The sequence below is a fragment of the Phyllostomus hastatus genome, unplaced genomic scaffold (assembly GCF_019186645.2).
Source record: "Phyllostomus hastatus isolate PE091 unplaced genomic scaffold, TTU_PhHast_1.1 phas_contig_210, whole genome shotgun sequence".
Taxonomy (NCBI): domain Eukaryota; kingdom Metazoa; phylum Chordata; class Mammalia; order Chiroptera; family Phyllostomidae; genus Phyllostomus; species Phyllostomus hastatus.
Window position 1 is genome coordinate 588,311 of NW_025333737.1, and position 26,619 is coordinate 614,929.

General features: G+C 56.8%; 2 protein-coding genes across 3 annotated transcripts in view; one reads left to right on the plus strand and one right to left on the minus strand.

Moving 5' to 3' along the window:
• Positions 1–3,037: 3,037 nt before the first annotated feature.
• MNT (MAX network transcriptional repressor) lies at positions 3,038–18,286 on the plus strand. Its single transcript, XM_045837243.1, has 6 exons — positions 3,038–3,507; positions 8,393–8,954; positions 9,537–9,578; positions 9,723–9,834; positions 14,466–14,658; positions 14,830–18,286. Exons 1-6 carry the CDS (start codon positions 3,435–3,437, stop codon positions 15,585–15,587), a joined length of 1,740 nt encoding a protein of 579 aa, XP_045693199.1. The 5' UTR covers positions 3,038–3,434; the 3' UTR covers positions 15,588–18,286.
• A 2,415-nt stretch (positions 18,287–20,701) lies between these two features.
• The window catches only part of SGSM2 (small G protein signaling modulator 2), a 34,544-nt gene continuing 28,626 nt past the window's right edge, over positions 20,702–26,619 (minus strand). For both annotated transcript variants that reach the window (XM_045837242.1, XM_045837241.1), the window contains 7 exons: positions 25,207–25,578; positions 24,853–24,977; positions 24,388–24,470; positions 24,074–24,183; positions 23,163–23,259; positions 22,442–22,609; positions 20,702–22,221 (listed from right to left, as the gene is read on the minus strand). In XM_045837242.1, coding sequence (XP_045693198.1) covers positions 22,133–22,221; positions 22,442–22,609; positions 23,163–23,259; positions 24,074–24,183; positions 24,388–24,470; positions 24,853–24,977; positions 25,207–25,578 — 1,044 coding nt within the window. In that variant the 3' untranslated portion in view covers positions 20,702–22,132. The remainder of the gene's footprint in view (positions 22,222–22,441; positions 22,610–23,162; positions 23,260–24,073; positions 24,184–24,387; positions 24,471–24,852; positions 24,978–25,206; positions 25,579–26,619) is intronic.

A 26,619-nucleotide genomic window follows, 5' to 3' on the forward strand; every position in this document is an offset into this window, starting at 1 on the left:
CCCTTCTGTTCATTGCCTTCTCCTTTTATTCCCCACCCATCCCCTTTACAGAGATATCTGTCCATTCTCCAAGTGCAGGGACTGTAGTAGATGAAAATTTCTGTTTGACCATTTTCAAGCTTCTGTAGGCAACAACAGGGCCAGAAAAAAACCTCCTTTCTAAACCCTTGCTTTTGCCTAACATCCCCTGGCTGCTGTCCCCACATGACCCAAATAAACAGATGATCATGTGAAGCCAGTAAGACTGTTTGTTTTAAATAGCAAGTATCTCCACTAAGCTCTAGAGCAGATGGGGTATTGGGGGCAAGGGAGAGGCTGGCATTTGAATCTCTTCACTCCACTTTTATTTTCTTCCGCATCCCTGAAGGAAAAGGTGTCTTTAGAATATTACTTTTCAAAATGGTACCTTCTTTAATATGATGGAGCTGGTCCCCGACAAGAAGAGTCAGGAGAATTGGACTTTAGCCTCTAGATGAGATTTCAAGAGCTGTATGTGTACCATGACTACTTGAAGGCAGAAGAGTATGCTCATTGTGGTTCCCTGAGCATCATGGGCCACTGGCAGAATGATTCAGTGCCAACCCCAAACAAAATGAGAACTTTGTCAACATTATTTCAGGCCACTATTATATATACATTATATATACTGTTTACCCTCCCCCTACCACACACACACATATAGGGCATTTAAATTTGCCATTTTCTTTGGTTGTGAGGTCGGCCAAGCCCAACCACACTGGTAGCAGGTTGCAGACACTTAGACCAGCAGGGGTGTCCAACCTGTGGCTCAGGATGTCTAAGAATGTGGCCCAATGTAAAATTTTAAGTTTACTTAAAACATGAGGGGTTTTTTTTTAATGCGTGACTATGCATCATAAAGTAATGTGCGGCCCAAGACAATTCTTCCAATGTGGCCCAGAGATGCCAAAAGGTTGGACACTCCTGCTAGAGGAAGCAAGGTCAAAACCAGTACAGATCTAGCCCTCCCAGGAAAAGGGCATTTATCTATCCCATCGAGAAGAACTGGGCTGTTCTCTAATCCCCTGTTGCCTTCCAGCTTTATCATAAAATCAGTGACACCCAGGCATTTTTTGTGTGTAATGGCCTCTCTATGCTCAGGTGCACATGCTGGGGCATTAACAGTAAAGGTCAGGGTCCTTTGTAGACTAGTGCTGGCAAACAGCCCCCTTACTCCTGTTCACTAGGTTCTTGATTTCCAGGATCTCCACAGATTTCCTTTCCCTAGGATGTACTGTGCCCTCAAAGGTAAGGTGCAAAGCCAAGAATGCATCTGTACCAGCTTTCAATAGTCTTAACACTCTAGTCCCCAAAATAGGAACCTACCCCTCCAAGGCACAGTGGGGATGGGATGGATTAGCCGGGTGGTCAGCCACTAAGCCCTCCTCATAAAGGTTTGCTTTCCATGAACTCAAATGGTTGTGTCCCACTCTACTGGTTAGCTAGGAAAGGAATCTTACGCCGGGACCGAGGGGACCCCGGGCGCAGTGGCATTGGGACAACCAACCTGAACATACATCAGGGTGCGCCAAGTACGCCTTCAGCAAACCTGTGTGTCACTGCAAACTACCAGGGGTTTCTACAGCTTCCACCAAAGCAGAACAGGGTTTCAGTTAAAGATTTTGGTGGTTGCAATCACAACTCCTTCCCGTGTGAGCAATTTAATATTCCTCCAGGACCTTTTTCCTAATTGGGGACCATGTCCTAGAACTGTCTAAAAAGGCATCCGTGGGGTCACGAATAAATAAGTGCTCCGCCCTACGGAGCAACTAAAATACTGAGTAATCCTAGGCAAGTCCTTTCTAGTCTCTGGACTTGTTTCCTTATCTGCAAAAGGAGGACTTGAGCAAGCCGATCTAAAAGGTCTAACTTTCTGAATGCTCCCCCATGCGCCCCCAAACACTAGTGCCAGAAGCGGCGGTGAGGAACGTCAGCCAGGGGTCCCACTGCCCTCCGAGCGAGCGTTGTTGAAGTCTGGCGAAGAGGCCCGGTCCCAGGGGCCCGCCTGCTGCCTCTCTTCTAACCACCCTGAGGGCAGGGCTTCCGCCCTCCACGTTGTTGTTCCCGATTTGGGCCACGCCCCCTTAGTCTGGGCTGTGGCTACCTCTCAACCGCCCCTCCCGGGTCCCCGAGTAAAAGGTGGCCCCGGGGTGGCACACTGCGAACCTGTACTCACATCAGACACGAGTGGACAAAGACAAGAGTTTAGGGGGAGGAAAGAGAGACTTTGTTTAAAGAAAGGGTGTTGAAAAATCAAGCCAGAGCACAACTGCGGAAATTCCCTCTCGGTGTCCCACCCTTCGCTCAAACAGCAGCCCACGAATGTGACCCTACTAAACACTGGCCCTTTAAACAGAAGGCTGGCGGCCCGGGGTGTCCATGTGGAGCTGCTCCATGCCGTGTTGTCCTGCCTGCCCATTGGCCCAGGGCCCGGTGACGTCGACTAATAGGATGCTAACGTACTGCGGGGGGAGGAATGGAGACAAAATGTGGAGTCGGATCGCCACTCCGCTCCCTCCGCCAGTTCTCTGTCGACCTCTTGCTGTCAGCCCCGCCCAGGGGTGGATCCCAGAGGAATTGCGACAGCCGGGTGGTTGCAGGAATTAGGTCACGTGTGGGTAGTGAGAGGAGACTCAGGGATCCGGCTGGTACCTACCATCCCAGTGTTTCCCTAACCAAGAATGTCCTTGTTTGAGCTAACTTAAGTGTTGACTTTTCCGTCCTCCCTTCCCTCCGGCAGGGCAAATCTCGTTGTGAATGACCCAAACACACAACCTTTGCTCAACTTGTGAGATGCAATCGGGGCGGGGCGAGGCGGGAAAACGGAAATGAAGGGCGCGAACCAGGCTCGAGCCTCTCCCACCCCTACCCAGACCACGTGTGCTCGCGCCGTACAAGTAGTGGGCGGGGACAGCTTGCTCCCGACCCCGCCCCTCCTTCCGTGAGACGCCGCGGCCCTGTGGGTGGGGGCTCCGGTCCGGGCTTTGGCTGCGGCCCCGGTGTAGTAGCGGGGGCGGCGGCCGGGGGCAGCGCGGCTCCTTCCCTTGTTGTGTGTGTCGGTGCCTCCTCGCCATCTTGTTGCAAAGCCTTTTCTTGTCGGCGGGACTCCTGGGGGCCGCGGGGCGGGAGGCACTAGAAGGAAGGAAGAGAGGGAGGGGAAGAAGGGAGGTAGTGCCGCCTTTTTTTTTTTGCATCAAATTATTTTAAATTTGCAAATTACATTTTGCAAAATTTTGGAAGACATTGATTTTTTCCCCCGGTGCTCCCCCGTTCTTCCCTGCGGAGTGCGCTGCGCCGCCCAGCCCTGTCGCCCCCCGGAGGTGATCCCTCCCTCCTGCCAGTCCGCCAGCCTGTCCGGTGCCTGGCTCACGGGCCGCAGTCTTGGCCCCGGCGCGCCCCCGGCAGCTCTCGGCGCGATGAGCATAGAGACGCTACTGGAGGCGGCCCGCTTCCTGGAATGGCAAGCGCAGCAACAACAGAGAGCACGTGGTGAGCGGTCGGGCTGGGCCCCTGGGGCACGGGAAAAGGGGAGGCGAACGACCCCAGTCCCCAAACCCACGCCAAAACCGCAGGCTGGATCTCCTCCCGGGCGGCCCGCGAAACCGGGTAGCGCAAGGCTTGGCGCAAGAGCCGCCGCCCGGGGAGGGAGGAGTGTTGTGGGCAGTAAAATTAATTAATGACTTCATTAACATGCAGCGAAGGACCCGGCTCCTGTGAGCGCCACCGCAGCTGCCTGCCACCCCTTGTGCACCTTTCGTGGGGGCTTCTTTCGCATGGGTCAGCGGTGCCCCCGGTAGCTCTGAAGATGTGAGCCGGGGGTGGGGTGGGGTGAGCAGTGGTGTTGCGTAGGGGTGGCAGACCCGCGTGTGCGTGCGTGTGTGCACGGGAGATGTGTGATAGGAGCCTCGAGGAGAGCGGATGAACGGATGTGTACACGGGCGAGTGTAGAGTGCACACGAGTGGGCGTGTGTGTAACGGAGTGGGGGCTAGGAATTACTCTAGGCGGAGCAACTCCTCGGTTTCCCTGGCCCTATGGGAGGGTGCGGGGGGTGCTCCCGGCAGATCTACGCGCCACTTGGGGCGGAGGCGGCCTTTGCAGAATGAAATGACATCGCGTGTCTTATGATCCTGGCCAGCCCCGCCTGACCCCGCCTCCCAGAGCTTGGGCTAGGTCGCGCGTCAGGGGTTTGGGTAAGAGCGGGCTGATTGGGTGTTTGAAAAACGGCTTTCAGGTCGCTGAGGGCAGTCCCTGGTCCCCCCCTTTCTGCGCCCCACTTTAGCCGATGTGGAATGTGGCTTGTCTTCGCGTTCCATACCCGCTCTCGGCTGGAATGTTGCGTGTGTGTGCGTACCAAGCCCGTTGGTTACACCGGGTGGTGACGTGGACGAACCCCGCCCCCGACCACGTGCACTGGGGACACTCCCGCTAGGGACGGCTGGGCCCGGCCCCTTCTTGCTGCCTCGCGCTCAGTCGGGGCGGGGCCTGGGCGGGGCTGGCCAGGGTCCTGGCGCCCGGTTGAGCTCTGGCTTTGGGCGCTGGGCATCTCTCCGGGCGAGCCTTTACCCTGTGAAGGAGAAGCCGAGCTCACCTGTTAATTCTCGCCTCAAGCTCCTGTTTTTGATCATGGGGAGAGGGAAATCCTTAGAATTGCGGAGAAACAGGACACCTAGAGCTCACATATTCCCACTGACCCCAAAACGTTCTCACGAGAACCTCCTGGCAAAATCCCCGACCACATTGTGGAATGAGCCCAGCTAAGAGGGGGCAAACTTAGCAGCTCCCTCGACAGGGATGAGAGGAAAGGTTTCGGATGCTTCGTATGCCCACGCGCCCTTGTTTATGGTCCTCAGCTTTAGGGTGCTACAGAAATAGGGACTGGGATAAAGACCTCCGTTTTCCGGACGGCTGCCAAGGCCTCAGGCCTGTATCAGTCCGCGCGCGCGCGCGCGTGTGTGTGTGTGTGTGTGTGTGTGCGCGCGCGCGCGGGCAGTATCCGGGGACTCCTGCCCTCTCCAAACCTCCCCCTCCCAACCCTTCAGCCAGGTTGGTTGTGGTAGAGATTTCGCTTCGCCCTCCTTTCCTTTCTCTCTGCCTATTGTTGCTTCAGTGATGAGTCATGCAGGAGGTAGTAGTGTGTGTTATGTGTGCATGTTCGCGGGCACGCGCGCCTGCAGCCGCTGCGGCCCGGTGGGGGGGAGTAGCAGCATGCCAAGAGCAGGGGAGCGGCGGTCCGCTGACCTAGTTGGGTCGACTGGCCTCTCAAGGTCGCTCAGAAACCCCTCGCTGGAAAAATGTGAGACCAAGATGCTTGGGTTTCTCGAAATTGATGGGCTGAGACCTCAACACACTGCCCCTCCCCCTTGTCTTCGGGGGTCCAGAGCTGGGTCTGGAGGTGAATAGTGCTGGTAGTCACCAAGAACTCCTACGTGCCCACTGGCAGGGGGAGGAATGTGCACAAGATTTTGGAGAGACTGAGTCACCTGCTGCCATCATCAGCACAATGCAATTCAAGAATACCTATTTTGTCCCCATTGCGTACCAGGCACTGTGCTAGAGGTGAACATGATCGACCCTAACCTTGTCCTAGGGAAACATTTAAACCTTATTTTACCTGCAGTCTAGTTGGCCATATGGGGAAAAGAAGACCACCCCCCTCCCTGATATGTGTCTGCCCTTTGCCAAAATAAGAAGGACAGGGATGATAGGTGCAATACGGTGAAGGAACCTGAGAATGGTTCTCTCCTACAAAGTTGCAGAGCCCTGCCCTCTCCCCCAGGTGGTGAGAACCAGGGGCAGGGAGCTGCGTTGAGGCCTATCACAGCCTGTTGGTGGGGCAGGGTTCTTAGGGATAGATGGATGCTGGAAAGGCAGATACACACTAAGAACTTGAGTATAGATGGCTACATCTGGCCATGGGATTTCAATCTCCAGAATTTTTTTTTCTCCTTCTTGAGGGTATGTCCTCCGACTGGGAAGGGGAAGAGTGGGAACCTGCTGACCAGAACTGCTGTCCCAGGTTATGTACCTGATGAGCAGCTCTGAACAGGGAGCCTCTTGTGCCTGCCCCCATTTAACCTAGAGCAGTCAATTTACTCGAGTGGTGAACCTGAGGATGTCTGTACCTGTGAGAGCAGAGAGGGAAGGGCAAGGCCATCCTGGTGGTCAGCCGGAGTTTCTGGTCATTTTCAGCATTCGTGGAAGTGGCTCCTTTGGGACCCTCTTCTGCCTTGATCAGGGAGAGCTGGCCAAGTGTCCACAGGCTTCTGACCTAAGGTGCACCCTGGGCTGCCTTATGTGCCAAGCTCCCTGTTAGCATGCAGAAGGGGAGAATGCCCCTGAAAATTTGGGGCTATCAGGTGTACATGTCTCAGGCCCCAGCCCTGTGCCTGCTGAGTCCCTGGGCCAGAGTGATGGGGGATGACTGAAGGAAGCACAATCCCTAATACTCTATACTGTGGCCCCCGGATCACTCCAGAGGGGTCATGCTAAATTCCCTGGGGTGGGGGTAGGGCTCAGGGGTGGGACAGAGCCCAGGGGAGGTACCAGAGTATGTTTGTGCATAAGTGGGAGTTAGAAGGGAGTGTACCATGGGTGCAGCAGACCATTATTTTAAAGAGCCTAAACCCATATGCTCCTGAGGGACTGCCAGCTTGCTTCCCCCACTTAGTCTTCCCCTCTGCGGGGCACTGGGAGAGGGTAGCTGCTGGGCTGGGATTGAGTCAGAGCTGCCAGGGAGCAGGCAGGAAGCTTTGGTGGGCTGGATCTGACTTGGGCCACCTGTTCTTCACCACCAGTTTTTCATGCTCATCCAGGTGTGATAGACTTTGGCCTTTCACCTGGGTTCTTTTGACACCTGTGAGAGAAAGAATAGGAAGACAAAGGGTAGGTGAGAAGGTTGCCATCTCCTGGGTGAGCTTTGGAGTTGCTTTAAAATATGGGAATATGAGATTTGCCTTCATTCTGAGTCCCCTGGGCACCAGTTCTTGGGGTTTGGGGTCCTGTCCCTTCCCCTGCTTATGGGAGAGTGGAACGCTTGACCCAAGGCCAGTGAAGTTTGGGTTCTGGCTCAAAGGAATGGAGGTGGGGACTGTGGTGGGCTCTGAGTTCCAGAGCCTTGTCTTGAAGGTAGAGAGGGGGCAGATTCTGAGGGGGAAAGGAAGCAGACTAGGGATGTCCAAGGCTGGGCCTGAGAAGGGCTCCATAGCTGGAACTCAGCAAGTTCCTTCCCAGTGTATTCTGTGGGAAGCTGGAGTGGAGAGCTGGTTTACTTTGGGGCTGTAACCTAAGTCAGTACTGACTGGAAAGGCCTGGGAGAGCCAGGCCTCCCCTTACTAGAGTAGGCCTGCTCTGGCCTGGCAGCCCCCCTTCCTGAAGGGCAGGGGAGATATGGAAGAGGGGAAGAGGCCAGTGCTGACCTGTCCAGTCCCTGAGCTCTGGCTGCTGGGAAACCACTGAGTGCTTCCCCTCTCAGAGCATGTCCACATGTCCCCCTCTACTTCCTCCTTTGCTTATTCTCTGCAGGAGGGAGGGGTTCCGAACAGGCCTGGCTTACTCAAGTTGTTGATTGGCCAAAGGGCCTTGAGTTATCCAGTTTTCTTGGGGCCCCTGAGCGCAGCAGACTGGTGGGGGTTGATGCCCTCCTGCTGAGGGGGGCAGTTGAGCAACCTCACCCTCAGCCCCATCCCTTGTGGGGTGGCCTGCTTGGGGCGTGTCCATGCTGTCAGCTGGGTTAGTCAGCAGTGTGGCGAATCCAGGGCAAGAGGGAGGGCAAGCTGACCAGCTGCTCCCTGGCCTGGGGGCTGCACCCGCTCCCGCTCCCCAGGGTCCTGGCCCAGTCCTCTAGTCAGGGAAGCAGAATGGTGGGGCCCCCAAATTGGGCAGGGTGGCAGTAGAGTGGGGTCTCTGGAACAGGAGAGGCCACTTCCTTCCCCTGTTCTTGGCCAGCTGCTGAGCAGGACTCCCTTTCCTGCAGGGGTTTCTTTCAGCAGAGATGCTAGACTAATGGTGCAAGGTTGCCCGAGCTCTTTGACTGGCTCAACCTCTATTAAAACGTATGCCTGTCTTCTAGCTTTCTAGTTTGTGCTGCTGTGGGGTGGTCGGTCCGTTACTTGTCTCTCCCCCTGCCCTTCAGGCCTTAAGCTCCCCAAAGACAGGGACTGGGTTCCTTTCCATTGTTTACTGCTGTGCCTCCAGCACTTAGCCCAGAGCCTAGCTGGGTGTGGGTGGGTATTTGTGGTATCTCAGTCTGAGCAGAGGTGTCACTGAGCCCTGACTGGACAAGGTAAGAGGATGGGTTATGGTCAGATGACAGGTGAAGCTGGGGCCCAGGGATCTTGGCCCTGCTATGACGTCCTTTGTGTTCTCTCTGTGTAGAGGAGCAGGAGCGGCTTCGCTTGGAGCGGGAGCAGGAGCAGAAGAAGGCCAGCAGTCTGGCCAGGCTGGCCCATGCCCTGCCTGTGGAGGAACCCCGCATTGAGGCACCACCCCTGCCTCTGTCGCCACCAGCACCCCCACCAGCACCCCCACCATCACTTGCCACCCCAACCCCACTGACCGTCATTCCTATTCCAGTAGTGACCAACTCACCTCAGACTCTGCCCCCACCCCCACCACTGCCCCCTGCAGCCCAGCCTCTGCCCCTGGTGCCTCGCCAGCCAGCCCTGGTTAGCACCCCTGGACTCAGCATCAAGGAGTCTGTTCCCCTGCCCACCAGGCCACAGGTGCCCACCCCTACTCCCCTACTGCCAGACTCCAAGCCCACCAGCAGCCCCAAGCCGTTGCAGCCCCTCCCTACACCAATCCTGACCATAGCACCACACCCTGGAGTCCAGCCCCAGCTGGCTTCCCAGCAGCCACCCCCACCCACTCTTGGGACCCTGAAGTTGGCATCAGCTGAAGAAGTCAAATCCAGCGAACAGAAGAAGAGGCCTGGGGGGTGAGTGAGGTGTGGCAGAGTTGAGGCTGGTGGGATGGAGAGAACTGCCCACCCCCTGGGCTGTTTGTGCAAGAGGAAGTACTCTCCCGAACTAGCTCTTTGGAATCGTGCCCTCTCTGCCTCTCCAACCCAAAAGCACCCTCCTTTGTTTGGACATTCTCAGTGTGCCCATGCCCATTCCCACCCCAGGAGTGGAGAATGGCTATTGCCCTCTGTTCTCAGGCTTCTGTGTTCTCTAATCCTCTCCAAGGCTGGGGCTGTTAGCATTTGTAGGCCTTTGGGAAAAGTGTGGCATTATGGGCCTCTTGGTTGAGAAGGCTGGGGTCTGCTGGTTATTTCTTCTGAGTCGTTTGAGCCCTTCTGTCTTAGAGGTGGAGAGGTGGAATGGAGGATTAAAGAGCTTGTAAATTATGAGGGTACATGTGCCCTCCCGGGGGGTGAACGCACCAGGGCACCAGCGAACTCCCTTTGCTGCTTTTACAAAGTCAGAAACAAAAAGCCTGTGGCACTTGGGGGGTGGGGGAGGGGGGCAGGAAAGCCGCCTAATCTGGCCTTGAGCCTCCTTGTCTGTCTGGGTTGCAGGATTGGAACCAGAGAAGTCCACAACAAACTGGAGAAGAACAGGTGTGTGTGCGCGCGCGTGCGCGTGTTCTGGTTCTACCCTTGGTCCCCTAAGCTCTCCTTGGGCCTTCCTGCCCCTCCCCCACCGCCCCCCTACCCTTCCCCCTGGCGCTGGATGACCAGCGATGCTCGACCTCCTCTCCTCAGGAGGGCCCATCTGAAGGAATGCTTTGAGACCCTGAAGCGCAATATCCCCAACGTGGACGACAAGAAAACATCGAATCTGAGTGTGCTGAGGACCGCGCTGCGGTACATCCAGGTATGGGGGAGGCCTAGCTGAAAGGAGGCAGGCGGTGGCGACGGCCGCAGCGCGGAGCCAGCTTCCTCCCCACTCCCTCTGCCCTCCGCCCCTCGCCGCGGCCCCGCCCGCCTCCACGCGGACGCTGAGCACATGGCCGGCTGACGTCAGCGGGGCTCCCCGCCCGGCAAGGGGCGGGAGAACGGGCGGGAAAACGCCTGCGCAGGGAGGGCAGTGGCGGAGCTTCTCTCGGCTACCCTCCCCCGCGGGGTGGCTCCAAGGATCCCTGCCAACTGCAGGGCCCAGCAGCTCTGTTGTCAAACCCGGTGCCTGTCCCTGTTCTGTCGCCAGGCGCTGTTAGTGCACTACGGGTGAAAGGGCGTGGAGCTGCCCTGCGCCTCCACCCCGCCCCGGGGTGGAAACCAGATCAGCCGAGGCTGGTGGGTAGGTGGGGTCTCCTGGGCGTGGCTCTTTCCACTTGGCAGCGCGCCGTTTGAAGCCCCCACTTTCACCCCAGAAGGGTTAAGATCCCTCCAGTTCATTTAGGTGCCACGACCTGTTAACCTGGAGTTGAAGAATTGCGGCGGTCTGATATGGTGACAAATAGACACTACGACACCGAACCTTGAAATATTACGCTATCCTTCCGTCTTTCCCAGGGGCCCTCTTGGACACTGCAGTACCGTGGGTGGGGGTGCGCCCGCCAGATAAGACTGTTGTTGCCATGACTGCCCGAGTTTCGGTTTCCCTGGAAACCGGCCGAAGGTTCCGCTTGCCGGGAAGGAGACTGTGGGGGTGGGGCGGGCTGCCACGCACGGCTGCAGCAGCTTCAACCAAGTGGGAAGAAAGCCGTTGGGGGAGTGGGAGGGGCTTAGGGCTCCCTGCCCGGCAGGGCGGGAGCGGAGGAGCCTCGGGTCTCCCTGTCGGCGTGCTTTAGAAGCTTGGGGGCTGGGGCGGTGAGCCAGCAGCGGGCGCCACCCCTACCCCGGCCTAGATTGTGGGGTCACAGCCCTGAGGTAACCGCTGCCTGACTCGTCGAAGGGCGGAGGCACTGCTTTGCGACTGCTCCCAGCCAGCGGCCTCCTGGAAACGTTCGCCCTTCCGCCCCGCCCTCCCTCCGGCGGCAGGGGGGCGGGGCTGGCGCACCTCCGGGCACCCGGGAGGGGCGGGTTTAGGACTGCTGATTGGTGGGACTGGGTGGGAGGCGGGGCTTCTGAGCATGAGGAGGGAGGGTGCGGCCCGCGGGAGTGACGCAGCAAAGCTGGTCCGCGTGGGTGCGCGCGTGTCCCTGGAGGGGCGGGGCGTCGCACAGCCTGCTTGTGGAAAGGCCCGGGAGGGGGAGGGGAAGAGTCCTGGCCCTGGGCTTAGGACCGTATTTGGAGGGTTAATTCTGGGATGTTTTTGCAGAATTTGAGCTTTAGTGTAAGTTATTTGTCTTTCAATGATACGGCCTGAGAGCAAATCCCTGGTCAAATGCTCTGACATTTCTGTGAAGACCAGTTTCCTCTTCTGTATTGCAGTAATGCTAAATGGGGGGGGGGGGGTAGCTTCATCATGGAATATTAGGAATATTGATATCTATAAATATTAGCATTACTGAAAAATAGGAAGGTTCTTGTTTATAGATACATACTTAGGGAAGGGAGTCTTGCTTGCATGGTGTATGGAGTTGAAAATAAAAGTGTGGCCTTGGCTGGGTGGTTCAGTGGATTGAGCACAGGCCTAGGAACCAAAGGATTGCTGGTTCAATTCCTAATAGGGGCTCATGCCTGGGTTGCAGGCCAGGTCCCAAGTTGGGAGGCAACTAGAGACAACCACACATTGCTATTTCTCTCCCATCTCTTTCTCCCTCCTTTCCTCCTTTTCTGTAAATAAATAAATTAATCAATCTTTTAAAAAGTGTGGGTCTCCGTCCTCATAGGTTTGGTTTTGTGACAGATTATAAACCAACAGGATTGTCATGAAGGCATAAAAGAGACAGAGAATGCAGGATTTGTTCTGAGGAGTTAAAAGAAGTAGCTGAGGTCACAGCATTTGAGCTGAGACCTGAAGGTCTCAGGGTGATCTAGGCAAAGTAGAGGGCAGGCATCACAACAGAGACCAAAGTTTCTCCCTCAGGAGGGAGCAGGGTGTATTTTTTTGAGTGAAAGATGGTCAGGATGATTGCCATAAAGAGATGGGGGTGCTGCAGGGCACTAGATGGGAGTCAAAAGAAAGTGCTGGAGAGACCACATAGGGTGTGTAGACTGAGGGCTTTGGGTGTGTGCCCAGGCAGTAAGCTGTGGGAAGACTGTAGCCCCCAGCCAGACCTGGAGTGACTTAGGGATGGTGAAGGATTTGAAGAAAGCCACAGTTAAGTGGACAGAGATAGAAAGGGAAGTAGTTAGATATCAAACCACACATCCAGGTAGTCTTAGAAAGGCAGTAGGTTTAAAATGAAGCAATGTGGACTAAAGTTAAACCCTGGGAAAACTTTCCAGGGGCCCCTAGGCTTGTGGAGGAAGTAGAGGAAGCTTGGGCCACTGATGTTCTCCTACCCTGAGCCAGAAGCCTACCTGCTCAGCTAGCAGGCAAAGTTCAGGATGGCCACTCCTAGCCACCAGCAGCCAGGTTGGAGTGAAGGTTGACTCACCACAGGCCCTGTCATTGATGTGGCCTCATCTGATGTCATGTCTAGCCTTGGCCTCTTGGGTTGAGAAGCCAGACAGGTACGTGTGGGTAAGGGGAGGGATGTTTCTGGCAGAAATATGGGGAAAAGCAGATTAATCTCAAAGATGATAGAGGGTATATGTGTGGCTTGGGACTGGCAACAGAAGTGTAAAGCTCCCAGGTTTCAGACTACTACAGAACAAGGCCGTATCTGGGTTTTGCGCTGCAGGCACTGATGGTTTGAGGTACCTCTTACTGGTGAGGTCAGAAATGTAAGGAGTTAGGGCCCGTAAAAGGGAATGTGGGGAAGTTGGGCTTCGCTGGTGTGTGGAATTGAAGGCACTGTTTTGTGCCCAAGACAGGCAGTGAACAGTCAGGAGGGGCTGCTGCAGAACTTCCTGTGAAGTATTTTGTGATATGAGCCATTGTCTGATAAAACACAACGTGTTTCATTAAATGCTCAGGGGTGTGGTGGAGGTCAGGAAGATGTACAGGTGAGGGCATGGTAGGGGAGGACAGTGGAGGAGGTGTGTGCCCGAGTGCAGTCTTGGAGTGTGAGCTGGTAAGACCGAGAGTGGTGAGATGGGAGGGTCTATGTGGGAGCAGCTGGATGCACAGGGTTGGGAGAGTCACACTAAGACAGTGGGTAAATTTGGTATATGAAGAGCCAGTGGGCTGTGCACCTAGCTGTGACTGGCAAATCCTTGGAGGCCAGAAGCTCAGGAGCATCGCAGGTCAGAGACCCAGGAGGCAGCCAGGCTGGATTGCCTGTGCCATCTGGCTGACCCAGCAGTCATGACATGCCTGGGCCAAGGAGAAGCCAACAACAGGGAGGCCTGTGGAACTTAGGTAGTTTTAATAGTGTCAGAGTCAGGAAGTCATGGAGGACAGGTGAGACTTTGGGAGTGGAATGGAGCTGAGAAATAGGACGTGAACTGGCATCTTGGAGCTGCTATTAAGCCCCGAGTGAAGGGAAGCTGGAGACCCTGCTAATGGGGGAGCAGTGCCACAGTCAGGGAAGCAGGGCATCCAACCCTGACGTGAGGTGTCAATCTTAGGGGCCAGGTCACCTGTGAGAACTTGAAGGAGAGATGGCATGGTATGTAAGGGAGCTCCCCATGGTGTTCTTAGTGAAGTGGGTGGCATCAGCTCTTTGGGGGCAGAAGCAACATGGAATCTGCAGTGAAAGACAGAAGCCTCTCCAGGGGCCTTCACTCAAGCCAGTGGTGCTGTCCAGCACCTGAAGAGCCATTTCTCATTGATCACTGCAACTCAGGGACTGATGTGAAAGGAGGAGCACATTCCAGGGTTTGGGGTTGTCCAGCAGCCTGGGGAGTCTGGAGGCTGTGGGCCGTGTGAAAGTAAAGGCTCTGGGGAGGTGTCATAGGTGGGCACTTCAGGGAGTAACCCAGGAGATCGGGACAGGAGGTGCAGAGCCAGCAGCTGCTGGGGGCCAGATGGAGGCACTTCAAGGAGATGAAATGGCAGAGCGGCGGGGAGGGGGTTACAAAGGCTCGTGGGTCATCCTCAAGGGTGCTGACATTAAGGAGACTAGTGAATGATGAGGTGGAGAGAAGTGCATCATTTGGTTGGGGAATGGGTTCCAAAGAGGGTAGCTCGTAGCATTAGTGTGTGACATCGTGGCACCATGAATGGTGGTATAGGCCTTGGGCAATGTCTGAGAAATCTGTTACACCTTTTGTGGTTGACAGAATGAAGGGAGGTACTGCTAGGAGTGTGGATGGCGCAAGAGAGAGCAAAGCCCCTTAGGACAGAGTTGATAGGGAGAATGGGGAGCCACTGGCCTGAATCTGTGCTTTCTTTCGATGGCATCTTTTGGAGAGCCCACATTTCGTGGGACACTGGGTCTCCTGGTCACTGCAGACCTGCCCTTGTGGACCAGGTGCTTTGGGAACAAGGGTAGCTGTGGGGGATGTCTAAAGTACTGTGGGCCCTGAGGTCACTGCTCAAAGTGTCCTGCTTTTCCTTGCCCTGCTTTCCAGTCGCTGAAGAGGAAGGAGAAGGAATACGAGCATGAGATGGAGCGGCTGGCGCGGGAGAAGATTGCCACACAGCAGCGGTTGGCAGAGCTCAAACACGAGCTGAGCCAGTGGATGGACGTGCTAGAGATCGACCGTGTACTCCGGCAGACGGGCCAGCCCGAGGACGACCAGGCTTCCACCTCTACTGCCTCTGGTGAGCTCCACCCCTCAACTGCCAGGCTTCCTGGCCAGGCCTTTGCCCACTGGAAAAGGTGTTGCCCACACCAGCCCCATAATATTCCCCAGACCCCCAGGGCCGTCTATTTCTCCAGCCTTTTGTTCCCAAGCCCTTCTGACCTATCCCTGTCCTCATGTCCCCCCACAGAGGGTGAGGACAACATAGACGAGGATATGGAAGAGGACCAGGCTGGTCTGGGCCTACCTAAGCTGAGCCATCGCCCCCACGTGGAGCTGCCGAAGCCACCACCCAGCACCGCCCCTGCGCCCCTGCCTCCCCACCCACACCCCCACTCCCAGCCTGTGGCTTTGTCTCCTGCCCACCTCCCTGGGCAGCAACCTCCGCCACAGCAGAAGACACCTCTACCAGCCCCTGCCCCCCCACCAGCTGCCCCTGCCCAAACATTGGTGCCTGCTCCGGCCCACTTGGTGGCTGCGGCTGGGGGGGGCTCCACAGTCATCGCCCATACTGCCACGACCCATGCCTCAGTCATCCAGACTGTGAACCACGTTCTCCAGGGGCCGGGCGGCAAGCACATAGCGCACATTGCCCCCTCAGCCCCCAGCCCTGCTGTGCAGCTGGCACCTGCCACACCCCCCATTGGCCACATCACAGTGCACCCTGCCACCCTTAACCACGTAGCCCACCTTGGCTCCCAGCTTCCCCTGTACCCACAGCCTGTAGCAGTGAGCCAGCCCGTGGCGGTGAGCCACATCGCCCACACCCTCTCGCACCAGCAAGTGAATGGCACCGCCGGGCTGGGCCCCCCCCCCACCGTTATGGCCAAGCCTGCTGTCGGGGCTCAGGTGGTACACCACCCCCAACTGGTGGGCCAGACAGTGCTCAACCCTGTGACCATGGTCACCATGCCCTCCTTCCCCGTCGGCACGCTCAAGCTGGCTTGAGGGTGAGGCCGCGCAAGAGACCCCCAGTGGGGGCATGGAGGGGGACCTGTCCCCATGCTCTCCCACCAGCTCCACACATTCCAGCCAGGCCCATCCCATCCACCCTCACTCCCAGGCCTCCTAGGGGAAGGGGGTGCAGAGACTGAGCCAGGGGAGGGAGGGGCCGCCCCAGGGAGCTGGGCACAGGGTAGGGGTCAGCCCACTGCACGAGGACTTGATAAAGTGGTGAGACATGCTCTGGTGGACATGCTGCCTGTTGGCCTGGTGCCAGTCCTGCCTTCCCGTCCTGTTCCCTGAAACCAATTCCATGTGGGCGTCCTGTTCTCCGACTTCCCCACCGCCTTCCTGTGCTGCTGCTATTGCTTGTCTGGTGATGTGGCAAGAGTCCGGGCCCTCCCCTCCGGAGCCTCGGCCTTCCCTTCCCAGGCCTTTGGAGGGGAAAGTGGGGGGCGCTGAACTGAGGCAACTTGGCCTAGATAGTTGGGGGCCACTGTGGGCCCTGCTCTGAGTACAGGTGACAGGTCCTAGGAAGTGGCTGGTCTGGAGTCCTGCCCAGACAGGTGGGAGCCCCAGCCCCGGGCTCTCCTACCCAGTTGCAGTCACTGTGATTCCTTACAGCAGAAACTGTTTAAGATGGTTCTCTACCAACAGTAAACCAAACCCCAAGCTGCCGCCAAGCTTCTAAGCCTCTCAACCCTTACTACTGGGCTCCTGGCCTCTAGAGGGCAGGCTGAGGGAGGGGTGGGAAAGGGAGGGCTTGGCCGAACCCATCGTTTGCCCCACCCCCACCTCCCAGCCTGGGTCTGGACTGAGTTGCTCTGGACCCCTGTTGCCACCCCGGTGGGTCTTTTTGCTTCCAGAAGGCATACACTTCCCTGATTCCCAGGCCTCTGCTCAGTGCTCTGCATCCCCTCGAAGGATGGGTGTTTGAGGTGCCACCTGGGACACATGGACCAGCCACCGGTCTGGGTTCCAGGAGCCTGAAGCCACACTGTTGAGACAATCAGGAAGTTCAAACCCAGCCCTCTCCCAGATAGGCTCTGGGCACCTGTAGAGAGTGGGCAAGGCCGCACTTGCAGGGCTGCCGCAGCTACCCCAGCTCCTATGGCTCCAGCGTCATCACTATGAATGTCCCCCTTTCTCCGGTGGGCTTTGTTGAGTGTGCCCTCTCTAAGGGGGCTGCCGTGTGCCACTGCCTTCCTCTGAGGAAAGGGCTGTCCTTCACTGGGCCAAGGCCAGGGGAGCAGGCGTGTAGGAGATGCTGCTTTCCCTGCCTCTGCCTTGGCAGACTGGCTTCTCTTTCTATGTGGGCATTTATTACAGGTGGCCTTGTGTCAGACACACGCCGTGCACACTTGGCTCCCCACCTGGACACTCACCAATGGCCTTGCTGTGTAGGCGGAGGAAGAGTGTTCCTGGATGTGAAGTTTGCACTGACAGGCGGGGGGGTGGGGGGGGTCAGTGTTGGGGCCCGGGATCCCCAAGAGGTGCCCCAGCAGAGGTCTTGAGTAGATTTTATGTCTAAGGACAGCCTTTCAGTTCCTTCTTGGTCCTGGGGACCTTCCAGGAGGCTTGGCCTCCCATTTGTCTCCTGAATGTGGGGGATGGGAAGGCCTCTCCGTGGCCTTAGAGGCCTCCAGGAGGAAGTTGCACGTAGCCTCCCACTTCATAGGCTCGCTGCCTCCCTGCACCTGCAAGCCCCTATCCCCACCCTGGTGGTCTGGGGAGCCTCCTCTCGGAGATGACAGTGGGAAGAAGGGAGGGCAGGCCTGGCGCCCTGGGAACAGGCAGAGACAGGGGAAGCGCCTCTCCACTCTGCTCACCTCCCTGCGTCCTGAGGCCGGTCCAGAGTTAGAACGTGTGTCAGCCAGTCTCCCCTCGGGCCGCACAGATACCTCATCCGCCCGCTGCCCGAGTCCCTCTCCGCCCCCAGCAGTGGGGGCTCGGAATCTAGTGCCGAATGACTCTGTCCAGATTGGTGACAATGGGTTTTGTTGCTGTTGTTTTTGTTTGTGAATGCTGTGACGCTGTGTGCCCGAGAGGGCAGCTGCCGCCCAGCCCTTTGGGCACTCCCCCCTTCTGAGAGCTGTCAGGACCTTGTCTATCCTCACCCTGTGGGACCGCCTGCCCCGCCCCTCCCCCCAGCCCTTCCAGCCTGGGGGACACGCGTGCGGGCGTGCGCACGCGCACACACACATCTTACCTCTCATGCGTGTTTTACTTTTTGATGTTCTGAGTGGCTCACTGGCTGGGAATCTTTACCTCGGGGAGAGGGGGAGGTTGGTTCCTTGGGGGGCCAAAGAAGGGCAGGGATGCCTGGAGGGAGCGGCGGGGTCACCGAACCCCTGCTCTCTAGGAACAGCTGCTTCTCCCCCATCCCAGGGTCCCACCCCCAACCCCCAAAGAGGTGGCCCTTGTTTACAGTGAGGACTCGGTCACTGTGTCTCCGTTTCCTGAAATATAAATTGTAGTGACCCCAGACTGTAGAGATTTTTATGTGTTTGGATACATCTGCTGTGTGGGAAAAAAAAAACAAAACTACAAAAACCCTACTTTTGTACATATTGTATTTTTACTATTGAACTGTATTCTAGTGGCTGTTCATGCTCCCAAGACTTTAGGTATTGAGACATGAATACTATCCATGTAATAAGCACTTGCCTGGAATAAAATATAAAATTGAAATAAACTTGCACTGAAACCTGAGATGGAGCTGCCAGCCTGCAACATCTGGGTCCTTTTGCTGAGAAAGAAGGCAGAGACTTTCAGGGAAAGACCTCCAGCGAGAGGCTGCAGGTACTTTCCGCATTGGCATCTAGGGGATGGTCCTGAAGCAGCTTGCACGCTGGTCAGTTACAGAAAGAGATTAGGGACCTTTAGGTTTGATGCCAGTGCTGAATCCGCACCAAGCTCTGATAACTACAGTTCTGGTCGTCCTGTGCTTTTGCAGTACTTCCTCAAACCACTTTTATGAACACTATCTTGTTTTATCTTGTAACACAGTGAAATAAATAAACCCAGAACCAGCCTCATTCTGGCAGAAAAACAGGTCTGAGACAGCTATGTGACCTGTTATAGTCACATAGCTAGGCTGGTACCCATTGTAGCCTATCCGACCTCTCAACTTGGTGCAGAGTTCTCCCTGAGCTTATGCCTTCCTGCCCTGGGGCCTGTTGTGGAACTGGGGAATCTTGAACTCAAGAAGGCTCTAATGGGAAAGGTAGAGGGTCTGTGCACCAGAAGGTGAGAGACCCCAGAAGGGATATGTTCATGGGGGACAGGTTAGGACAAGTTAACTGGGGAGTCCATAAAACTGTCCTTTCAGGGAAAGGAACAAGAAGAGGAAGAGATCAAAGGCATGTTCTAAGCTGGGCCTGCAAACCGGGTTCTGGAAAGCCTTTGTTCCTGTAACTACATCTTCTCTCCCCAGTTTTGGGGAAACCAGCCCTCTGGCAGGCTAGCTCAGGAATAAGTGGGGAGGCGAGAGAGCAATCAGCCCGGCCTAGCTATGGAGCAGGTGGGCGCCTCATCCTGCTTTCTTAACACCCAGACACCTGGCCTGCTCCCAGCCCCAGTCCGGGAACTGACTCAGTTTCTCTTCCTGGGGTGGATCTGGGGATGTCATCCTTGGGGAAGGGAGTGATGGCCACTAATGTCTTGGGGTTCTATTCTTTGAAGAAAAGCCAGCTCAGAAGACCAGACCCAGTGTCCCTCCCAATTGCCCCACAATCCTGTCAGCCCCTTTCACTTGTGAGATGCTGGCTCCCTCTGCTGGTAGTTTTGGGGAGAGATGTGTGCCTTCAATTAAGGGAAGGCCAACCTGCCAACCGTTAGACTTACTATTTCCTTAATATTTCCTGAGTGCTCACTCGGTGTCAGACACTGTGCCGGGCACTGGGGACAAAGATGAAGACTGCCCCTGGTAGTGACAACCCAGTATCATCTGAGAGCTATCACTATATCATAAAAAGGCAGAAATTCCCCACTGTGCGCTCAAAGGACAGACCCCACCAGCCCCAGCTCAGCTGCAGCCTGCAAGAGAGGGGCCTACCGCGGGGGCATTGGGAAGCAAAAATCCCAAGAAAGAACCCATTTACCAGCTGTGCTCTGTGAGAGCGGGAGACTTCCAGAATTTGAGGGGTCCCCAACATGATGTTTGAAGTGCCCTCCTCATACTTCCTGCTCCTCCTTATCCACACACGTTACCTTCAGCTGCCCCATCATTTTGGGATTCCCTCTGGTCCCAGAAAGCCATTCGGGGCCAGCACTTCTGGGTGAGAGTGTGTGAAGGAACCAGGCCACTTCCAGCCTAATGTATCAGGGACCTTTGGTGAGCTTTCAGGTGGAGTCACAGCAGAGGAAATTGATTCTCCAGGCAACAGGATCAGCTTTGGGGTGGGGGTGGGGCAGAGCTCCCTGTGTCAACAGTTTTCTCACCTGGACAGCTAGGAGTGAGTTGACAACAGGCCCTAATGCTCGGAAAGTCGGTGCCTTCTAGACCAGACCACGTCCTAGTAATGGGAGCCCTCTACCTGGGACCATGGGCGGTGGGCAGCAGTCCTCTGGAGCGGGGGAAGGCAGGTGGGAACCTGCAATTTGGCCCTTTCCACGCCTCAACAGGTTTGAGCCCTCCTGGTGCCCTCCTTCCCCCTGAACCTCCAGTCTGAAGCAGCTTTCCCAAAGACTGTTCAGTGGGCAAGAGCCAAGGCCAGCAGGGCAGAGTCCTTCCCATCTTGCTGGACGGGCCAGGTGGCTTTTGCAGATTCTCAGTCAAGTTCCAGCTTATCACTGTAGCTGTTCAGGAGGGCAGGCTGGGGAAAGGGTGGGACAGGGGCCTACACCGATCCAGAGGCTGGAGAGGCCATCAGTCAATCTGAGACAGGAATGCTGGCCCTAGGGGCTCTCCGTACCTGGGGTCTGTTCATCATCCCCACCTCCACCAGCCCATAGCTGGGGTCCCTCTCTCTTGGAAAGTTTGGTTCTCTTTCGCCATCCTTGCCTCGTGGGGTTGGCCTTCTTTACCGCTCCGTTGCGGAGATTATAGATTCCCCAACACACAGCCATAGCTGTGCTGTGCCAGCACACAAACAGCCCGAGCCTCAAGCATTGCCAAGTGCTGTGTTTATTGGTTTGTCACACTGAAGAGCAGTTTTTGAGCCAAAATACATACAGACTCTGTTCCCCACAAAACCACTGAGTCACTAAGGCAGGCACATAATGGCCACCGAGTTTGGGGGAGGCCAAGGACTCACGGACACGGGTGGACAATGGGGTGGGCTAGCCCCCAAACAGGCCGTGCAGTGCCCAGGGCAGGGGTGTGGGGGGAGGCTGTGCCAGCCAGATGCAGGAATTCTGGGCCCTTTTTGTGTTTCTCAAGTGTAGGAAGTCTCCAGAGCTTAGTCTGGGGGCAGACTAAGGGCAGGCCCCAGCCCTGGGGCAAGGCCTAGCTAGCCTGCATGTGTTGGGGGTGGGGAGGGGATGACAGAGCAAGCAGCATGACATGCCCCCGCCCCCCAGTGAGTGAGAATCTTCCAAGGGGGGCTCTGGGTCCATATGCCTCTCAACATCCCAAGAAGCCTGTGGAAGGCAGAGCTAGCCTTGCTTCTCAGCAGCAACAAACAAGGGGGACCCAGGCACCTCTTCCCTCCAACCTCCAGGGACTCAGCAGGTGCCCGGGAAAATGGGCTGCCTCCAAGTTTGGGGGTCACCTTTGAGAGGAGGCTGTGACAGGATCACCTCCCAAAAGAATCGCCCTGGGACTTCTCTCTAGAGGAAGTGCTCCAACCACATTCAGCTGGCAAAGTATCACCCACACAGCTTTCTGGGATGGATCTAACGTGTGAAGCAAGACAAGGCGGCAAGAGTGGGATCGTACAGATACACACAGGCCTGCTGTACAGGCTGGGGGAGTGCGTGGGGTCGCCTCAGGAGGCCATAGACAGCGGTAGTGCCACTGAGGTGGGCTGCTCCCACCCAGGGCCCAGCTCCTGACTACCCCTCAGTCTCATGGGAGGGCCCGGAAGGCAGCCCAGGAAACACGCCCAGCTGGGGTTGGTGTGCACACAACCACTAGGCCTGCAAAGGGACTCTCAGAAGAAATACATCAGAGGCCCCTTGCTTCACGTGACCCTCACCAGAGGGGCCCAGGCAACTACAGCCCTGATCACTCCGGAGGGCCCCAGGCTGACCCAGGAGAAGACATGGGAGCAGTCCAGCCCGAGGATGCTGGTGGCAGTGGGGCTATTTCCAGGTGTTTGAGAAGGGAACAGAGTAGGTATTCCCCAAGTCAGCTGCTCCCTGAGGCCGCCCCTTCCCTCCCTGGCCTAGTGACAAAGTGACTAGAGCAAAGTGACTTGCTCTGCAGGGCCAGAACTGCCCGGAGTCAGATCCCAGGCTCACAAGCACTTTGTTAGAAACACAGCTGGGCAGGCAGGGCTGGCTGAGAGTCGGGGCGGTCTCTGCTGTGCTGCCCCACACCTCTCCCTGCGGGGCCCAGGGCACCCAGGACCCAGGCTCTGGCTGGCTGCTGCCTTGGGTGGCGGTCCTCACTTGTTCTCTATGAGCATCTGCACCTTGTGGACAAGGTCCCGGGCGATCTGCAGGATCTCCTGGGCATCGTGACGCTCAGCTCGCTCTGCAGAAAACACGGACAACTGTAGGAATGCCGGAGCAAAGGCGGTGGTCTGGGAGGAGCCCTGGGGCTGTCCACCCACTCTCTGTCCACCTGCTGGACTCCTGACATCTGCCTATGGGGAAGCCGGCACTTCTGAGCCCCTCCATCCCTGCCCAGGCCAGGAGTGGAGGCGCCTAAGCCCCTGCTAGGGGCAGCCAGGACGGGCTGGACAAGCTCCTACCATTGAAGAACTTGATGATGTCGGTGAAGTCCATGTTGTTGTCACGGATGATCTCACGGTAGGCCTCCACCAGGGCCAGGGCGATGAAGAGGACGAAGTGCTCCGAGGAGATGTGCCGGGCCGCCCAGATCACCTCCCACACGGCGAACACGTCTTCATACGGCAGCTCTGGGCACAGCCAGGGGCTCAGGCTGAGCCTGGCTGCCCACAGGCCTCCAACGGGCCACAGGTGGAGACAGAGCTCCAGGGGCCAAAGTCCTGGGGTTCTCTCCCTTACAGACAGCCCAGTCCGAGGGGGCGGGGCTCCCTGCCTCAGGCCAAGACCCTGTCCTTCTCCTTGGTAACCCCTGCACCTGGACCCCTGCACCTGGGCTCCTGCAGACTCCACACCACCTTCTCTTCAGCTAGAGCGGCTCTACTTTTACAAACCCTGGTGTTCAAGGAAGATTTGGTTTGACAACAGTTCCCAAAAACATTGCCTGAGGGTGATTTTCCACTCTGTCCTCATTTTGGATCCACCTAAGGAGCTTTGAAAATCTCGATGCCTAGGCAGCCAGCTCCACTGGCAGTCTGACACTGGGTGGAGCGCAGGGCACTGGTGTTTCCAGAAAGTTCACCAAGTGGTTCCAAAGTGCAACTAGGGTGCAGAACCACTGCCTTAGGGGAAAAAGGATCTCCTACTGCCCCTGACCCCAGACCCACCAGCCAACCCTTCTCTTACCTCTCTTAAAATCCAGCAGGAACCAGCGGTAACAGAAGTAGAAGTGGGTGTAGTCTCCGTTCTGGTGCATCAGTTCAAACAGCTCTGAGTCCAGGATCTTGTGTGAATGGAGAAAGGGAGGACTGACCCCACGTCGCCCTGCTGCCCCTGCCCTCCACCAGGCCCCTTGTGCTGTGGCGGAAATTGGGGGACTAGGTGGAAAAGGTGAAGGGACTGCGAAGTACAGACTGGTGGTTACGGAACAGTCACGGGGATAGAGCACAGGGAATAGAGTCGGTAATAGTGTAATAACTGCTTGGTGCCGGGTGGGTGCCAGACTTACGGGGGGATCCCGTAAGTTAGGAATATGTCTAACCACTGTGCTGTACACCTGAAACTAATATAATGTTGGATTTCAGGGGGGATCCAAGATGGCACAAAGTAGGTGAAAGTTACACTCACTTCCTCGCAGACATGAACTGGAATTACAACTAAGTTATAGAACAATCAACCCGAGTAACCAATGGAAGACTAACTGAACAGAGATCTTTTTACTAAGGATTTACAAAAGAAGCCACACTGAGGCAGGCAGGAAGGGTGCCACGGTGAAAGGGTGGCCCCTGCTCCCACAGGCGCCAGCGGCAGAGAATCCAAAGGGGCATCTCAGCCACAAAGTCTCCCCCCTCAGAAAGGTGGGGCCTCACCCCCACAGCGGGCTCCTCCCAGCCCAGAGCACCAGAGCCAGGAATGGGAGCCCATATTAACATCTGGTTGTGTAAGTCAACTGTAATTAGAAAAAAGAATGTTTCTGAAATGACAGAAATCAAGCTTATACATAAAATAATTTTTGGAACGCTCGCTGGCCTCCCTGTGGAAGATGGAGAAGCCCAGCAGTGTCTGGTCAAGTGCCCACGAGCCGCAACAGACCTCACCTGGATGAGGGAGCGCATGTTAGCGAAGTGGGTGTCCATGGCGCCCCCACTTGGGAAGTTCTGGCTCATCCTCTTCATAAAGTGGCTGAAACAGCTGTAGGCCAGCTGATCTGAGGGGAGACGGCAGTGAGGACACGGGGCAGGAGACCCCAACACCTCGCTGCACAGGGGGTGTCCTGTGGCCCAGGGGACAGGGTTGGCTGCTAATCTCACCTGTCCAGACCTAGCAGCCCTCTTTCCTTCTCCAGCTTTTGGGAGCCCAACCCCGACACCCCCGTCTGGAAACGCCCCTGTCCCCGAGCCCCATTGCTCACCGTTATCGAGGATGACCAGGAGCGGTGCCAACAGATCACACATGCCCTGCACATAGCCCATGTCCAGGTGCTCCCACACGTAGCTGAAATGCCAGGGACAGAGTCACGGGGTGTGTGCCATCCTCCCCTCCCCTCTCGGGTCTTTGGGAGATAGCCTCTGAAGCAGGCTGCCACTTAGAAGCCAGCCTTTGGGTGGCCCTGCAGCACTGGCAGTGCAGTGGTGGAGAACCCAGCACCCCTGTCCTCAAGGCACTCAGGGGTTCAGGCAGAGAGGCAGTGCTGTGGGCGGGGGGCGGCCTGGAGTGAGCAAAGTCAGGCAAGGCTTCCTGAAGTGTGGCTGAGCTGCGATCTGAAAGACCCTAAGAGTGGGGGCGGGGGGGGGGGGGGACGAGGGCGCTGCAGACCTGACCCCTCCCAGAGGAGCAGGGTCCCTGCTGCCCGCTGAGCCCTGCCCTGCAGTGGCACCTGCACATGACGTCTCGGAGCCGCTCCAGGTTGGGGGGGGTGAAGTACCAGTAGTTGCGGTCGCATCGCTGCACGTCCTTGTCAATTCGGTGCAGGTTTAAGGCCACAGTGTCTAGTAGTTCTATCTGCAAGAGTGGGGGCCCCTCGGGGTGAGCTGGGCGCCAGAGGTGACACCCACAAAGAATGCCAAGGGGCTGAGAGATCAGTCCTTTGGGGATGCTGAGAGACAGGCTTGGGGCCCTCCAAGATGGTTGGGGCATCCCTCCTTCCACCCTCCAGCCTGTGCCCACGCCTGGGGATGGCAGGGTGGCTCTGGGGCCAGCTGAGGACAGGGCCCGGGGAACACCCACATACAGTGTAGGAGGAGGTGCACACGGCTGCCAGCTCCTCCCCTGCCTCCGAAGCCTTCTCTTGGCTGGAATCTTGGGACTCAGAGAAAGTGTGGACTGAAGGTACTGGCCCATCAGAGCCTTCCTCCCCACCGCAGTCCTCCTCCTCGAAGCCCACACTTGGCCCCTCGTCTATGCTCGACTGGATGCCTGAGGCCACGGAGTAGTTTCGAGAGGAAGGCAGTCCCGAGTCCGGAGAATCAAACTCCACTGACTGCTGCTGCTCCACCGCGGCAGTGCCTGGGGGCCCTGCGCCTGCATCCCCCTCGGGCTCCACTCTGGGATCTTCAGTGCCTGGGGGCTTTGGGGGCTCCAGGTCATCCACAGAGATAAACACCTGGGGGGGAGAACAGAGGGCGGGGCTCACACCTGCACACCAGCACCTCCCCTCAGCTTGGTGTCTCCTTCCTGGGGGCACAGTGACCCAGAAGGATGGAGGACTCCATCTCTTCACATCTCTTCTCCCTCCCCATGGCCTCCAGCACGGCCTCCCCCGGGAATCTGCTTGCAGGCAAACATGACATCAGCCCTATCCAGCCCCCTCCTCTGGCTTCTTCCTGGGGCCTGACGAAAAGTGAAACACTCCAGGCTTCCCATGGCTGCCGTGTGGAGGGCGGGGCGCGAGGCGTGGACACTCGATGGCACCGCCTGGCCAGTGTGAGCTGTGTCATCCTACAGACGCGGGAGGCAGCGAGGCTGCCCCTCAGGGGAGCGTCCTGGCGTCTCACTGCGGCTGCCAGGCAGCCTGGGGGGCGTCAGGCTGGGGGTGTTAGGGAAAACAAGTTCTTCCTTTCTTTCAGTGCTGCCTGTTCAGAACAGGCAGGAGATTTTTGCAGGGACTGCCTCATCGGTTCCATTAGCCTCAGAGCAGCTGAGAGGTAAGACGTGAAAGGAAACGTGTGTTGCTGATCACAAACAGGCCATCACCATGGACAAGTCACAGGGAAAAGAAGAGACACACGCAGGCTGGTTTGCAGTTTGTTTTTTTGTTTCTATTTGGACTATGCAGGGAAGGGGATGCTAAAAGGAGTTTTCACTTTGGGGAAGAAGCGTGGTGTCAGGTAAGGCCGCGGGGCACAGGCAAACCAGAGCCTCCGCTGGGCCCTGGTGCAGACGGGACTGGAGGAACCCGAAGCCGGGGGAGGGCTCGGGCTTGCCGAGAGGGGACTAAGGACGAAGCATGTGGGGAGGAGAGTGTGCCTTGGTCATTTTGCTCCAGCTTGAGTTTTCTGTTAATATTAGGAAGGATTTAGCAAAGTAGCAAGAATACACATTATTTAAAGTGGCAATTTTAAAGAAAAAACATAAGTTAGTAAAACAATGTCCTTAAAACAGCGACTTGTCCCTTCTGGTTGGGCCCAGCCGCCGCCGTCTGGGA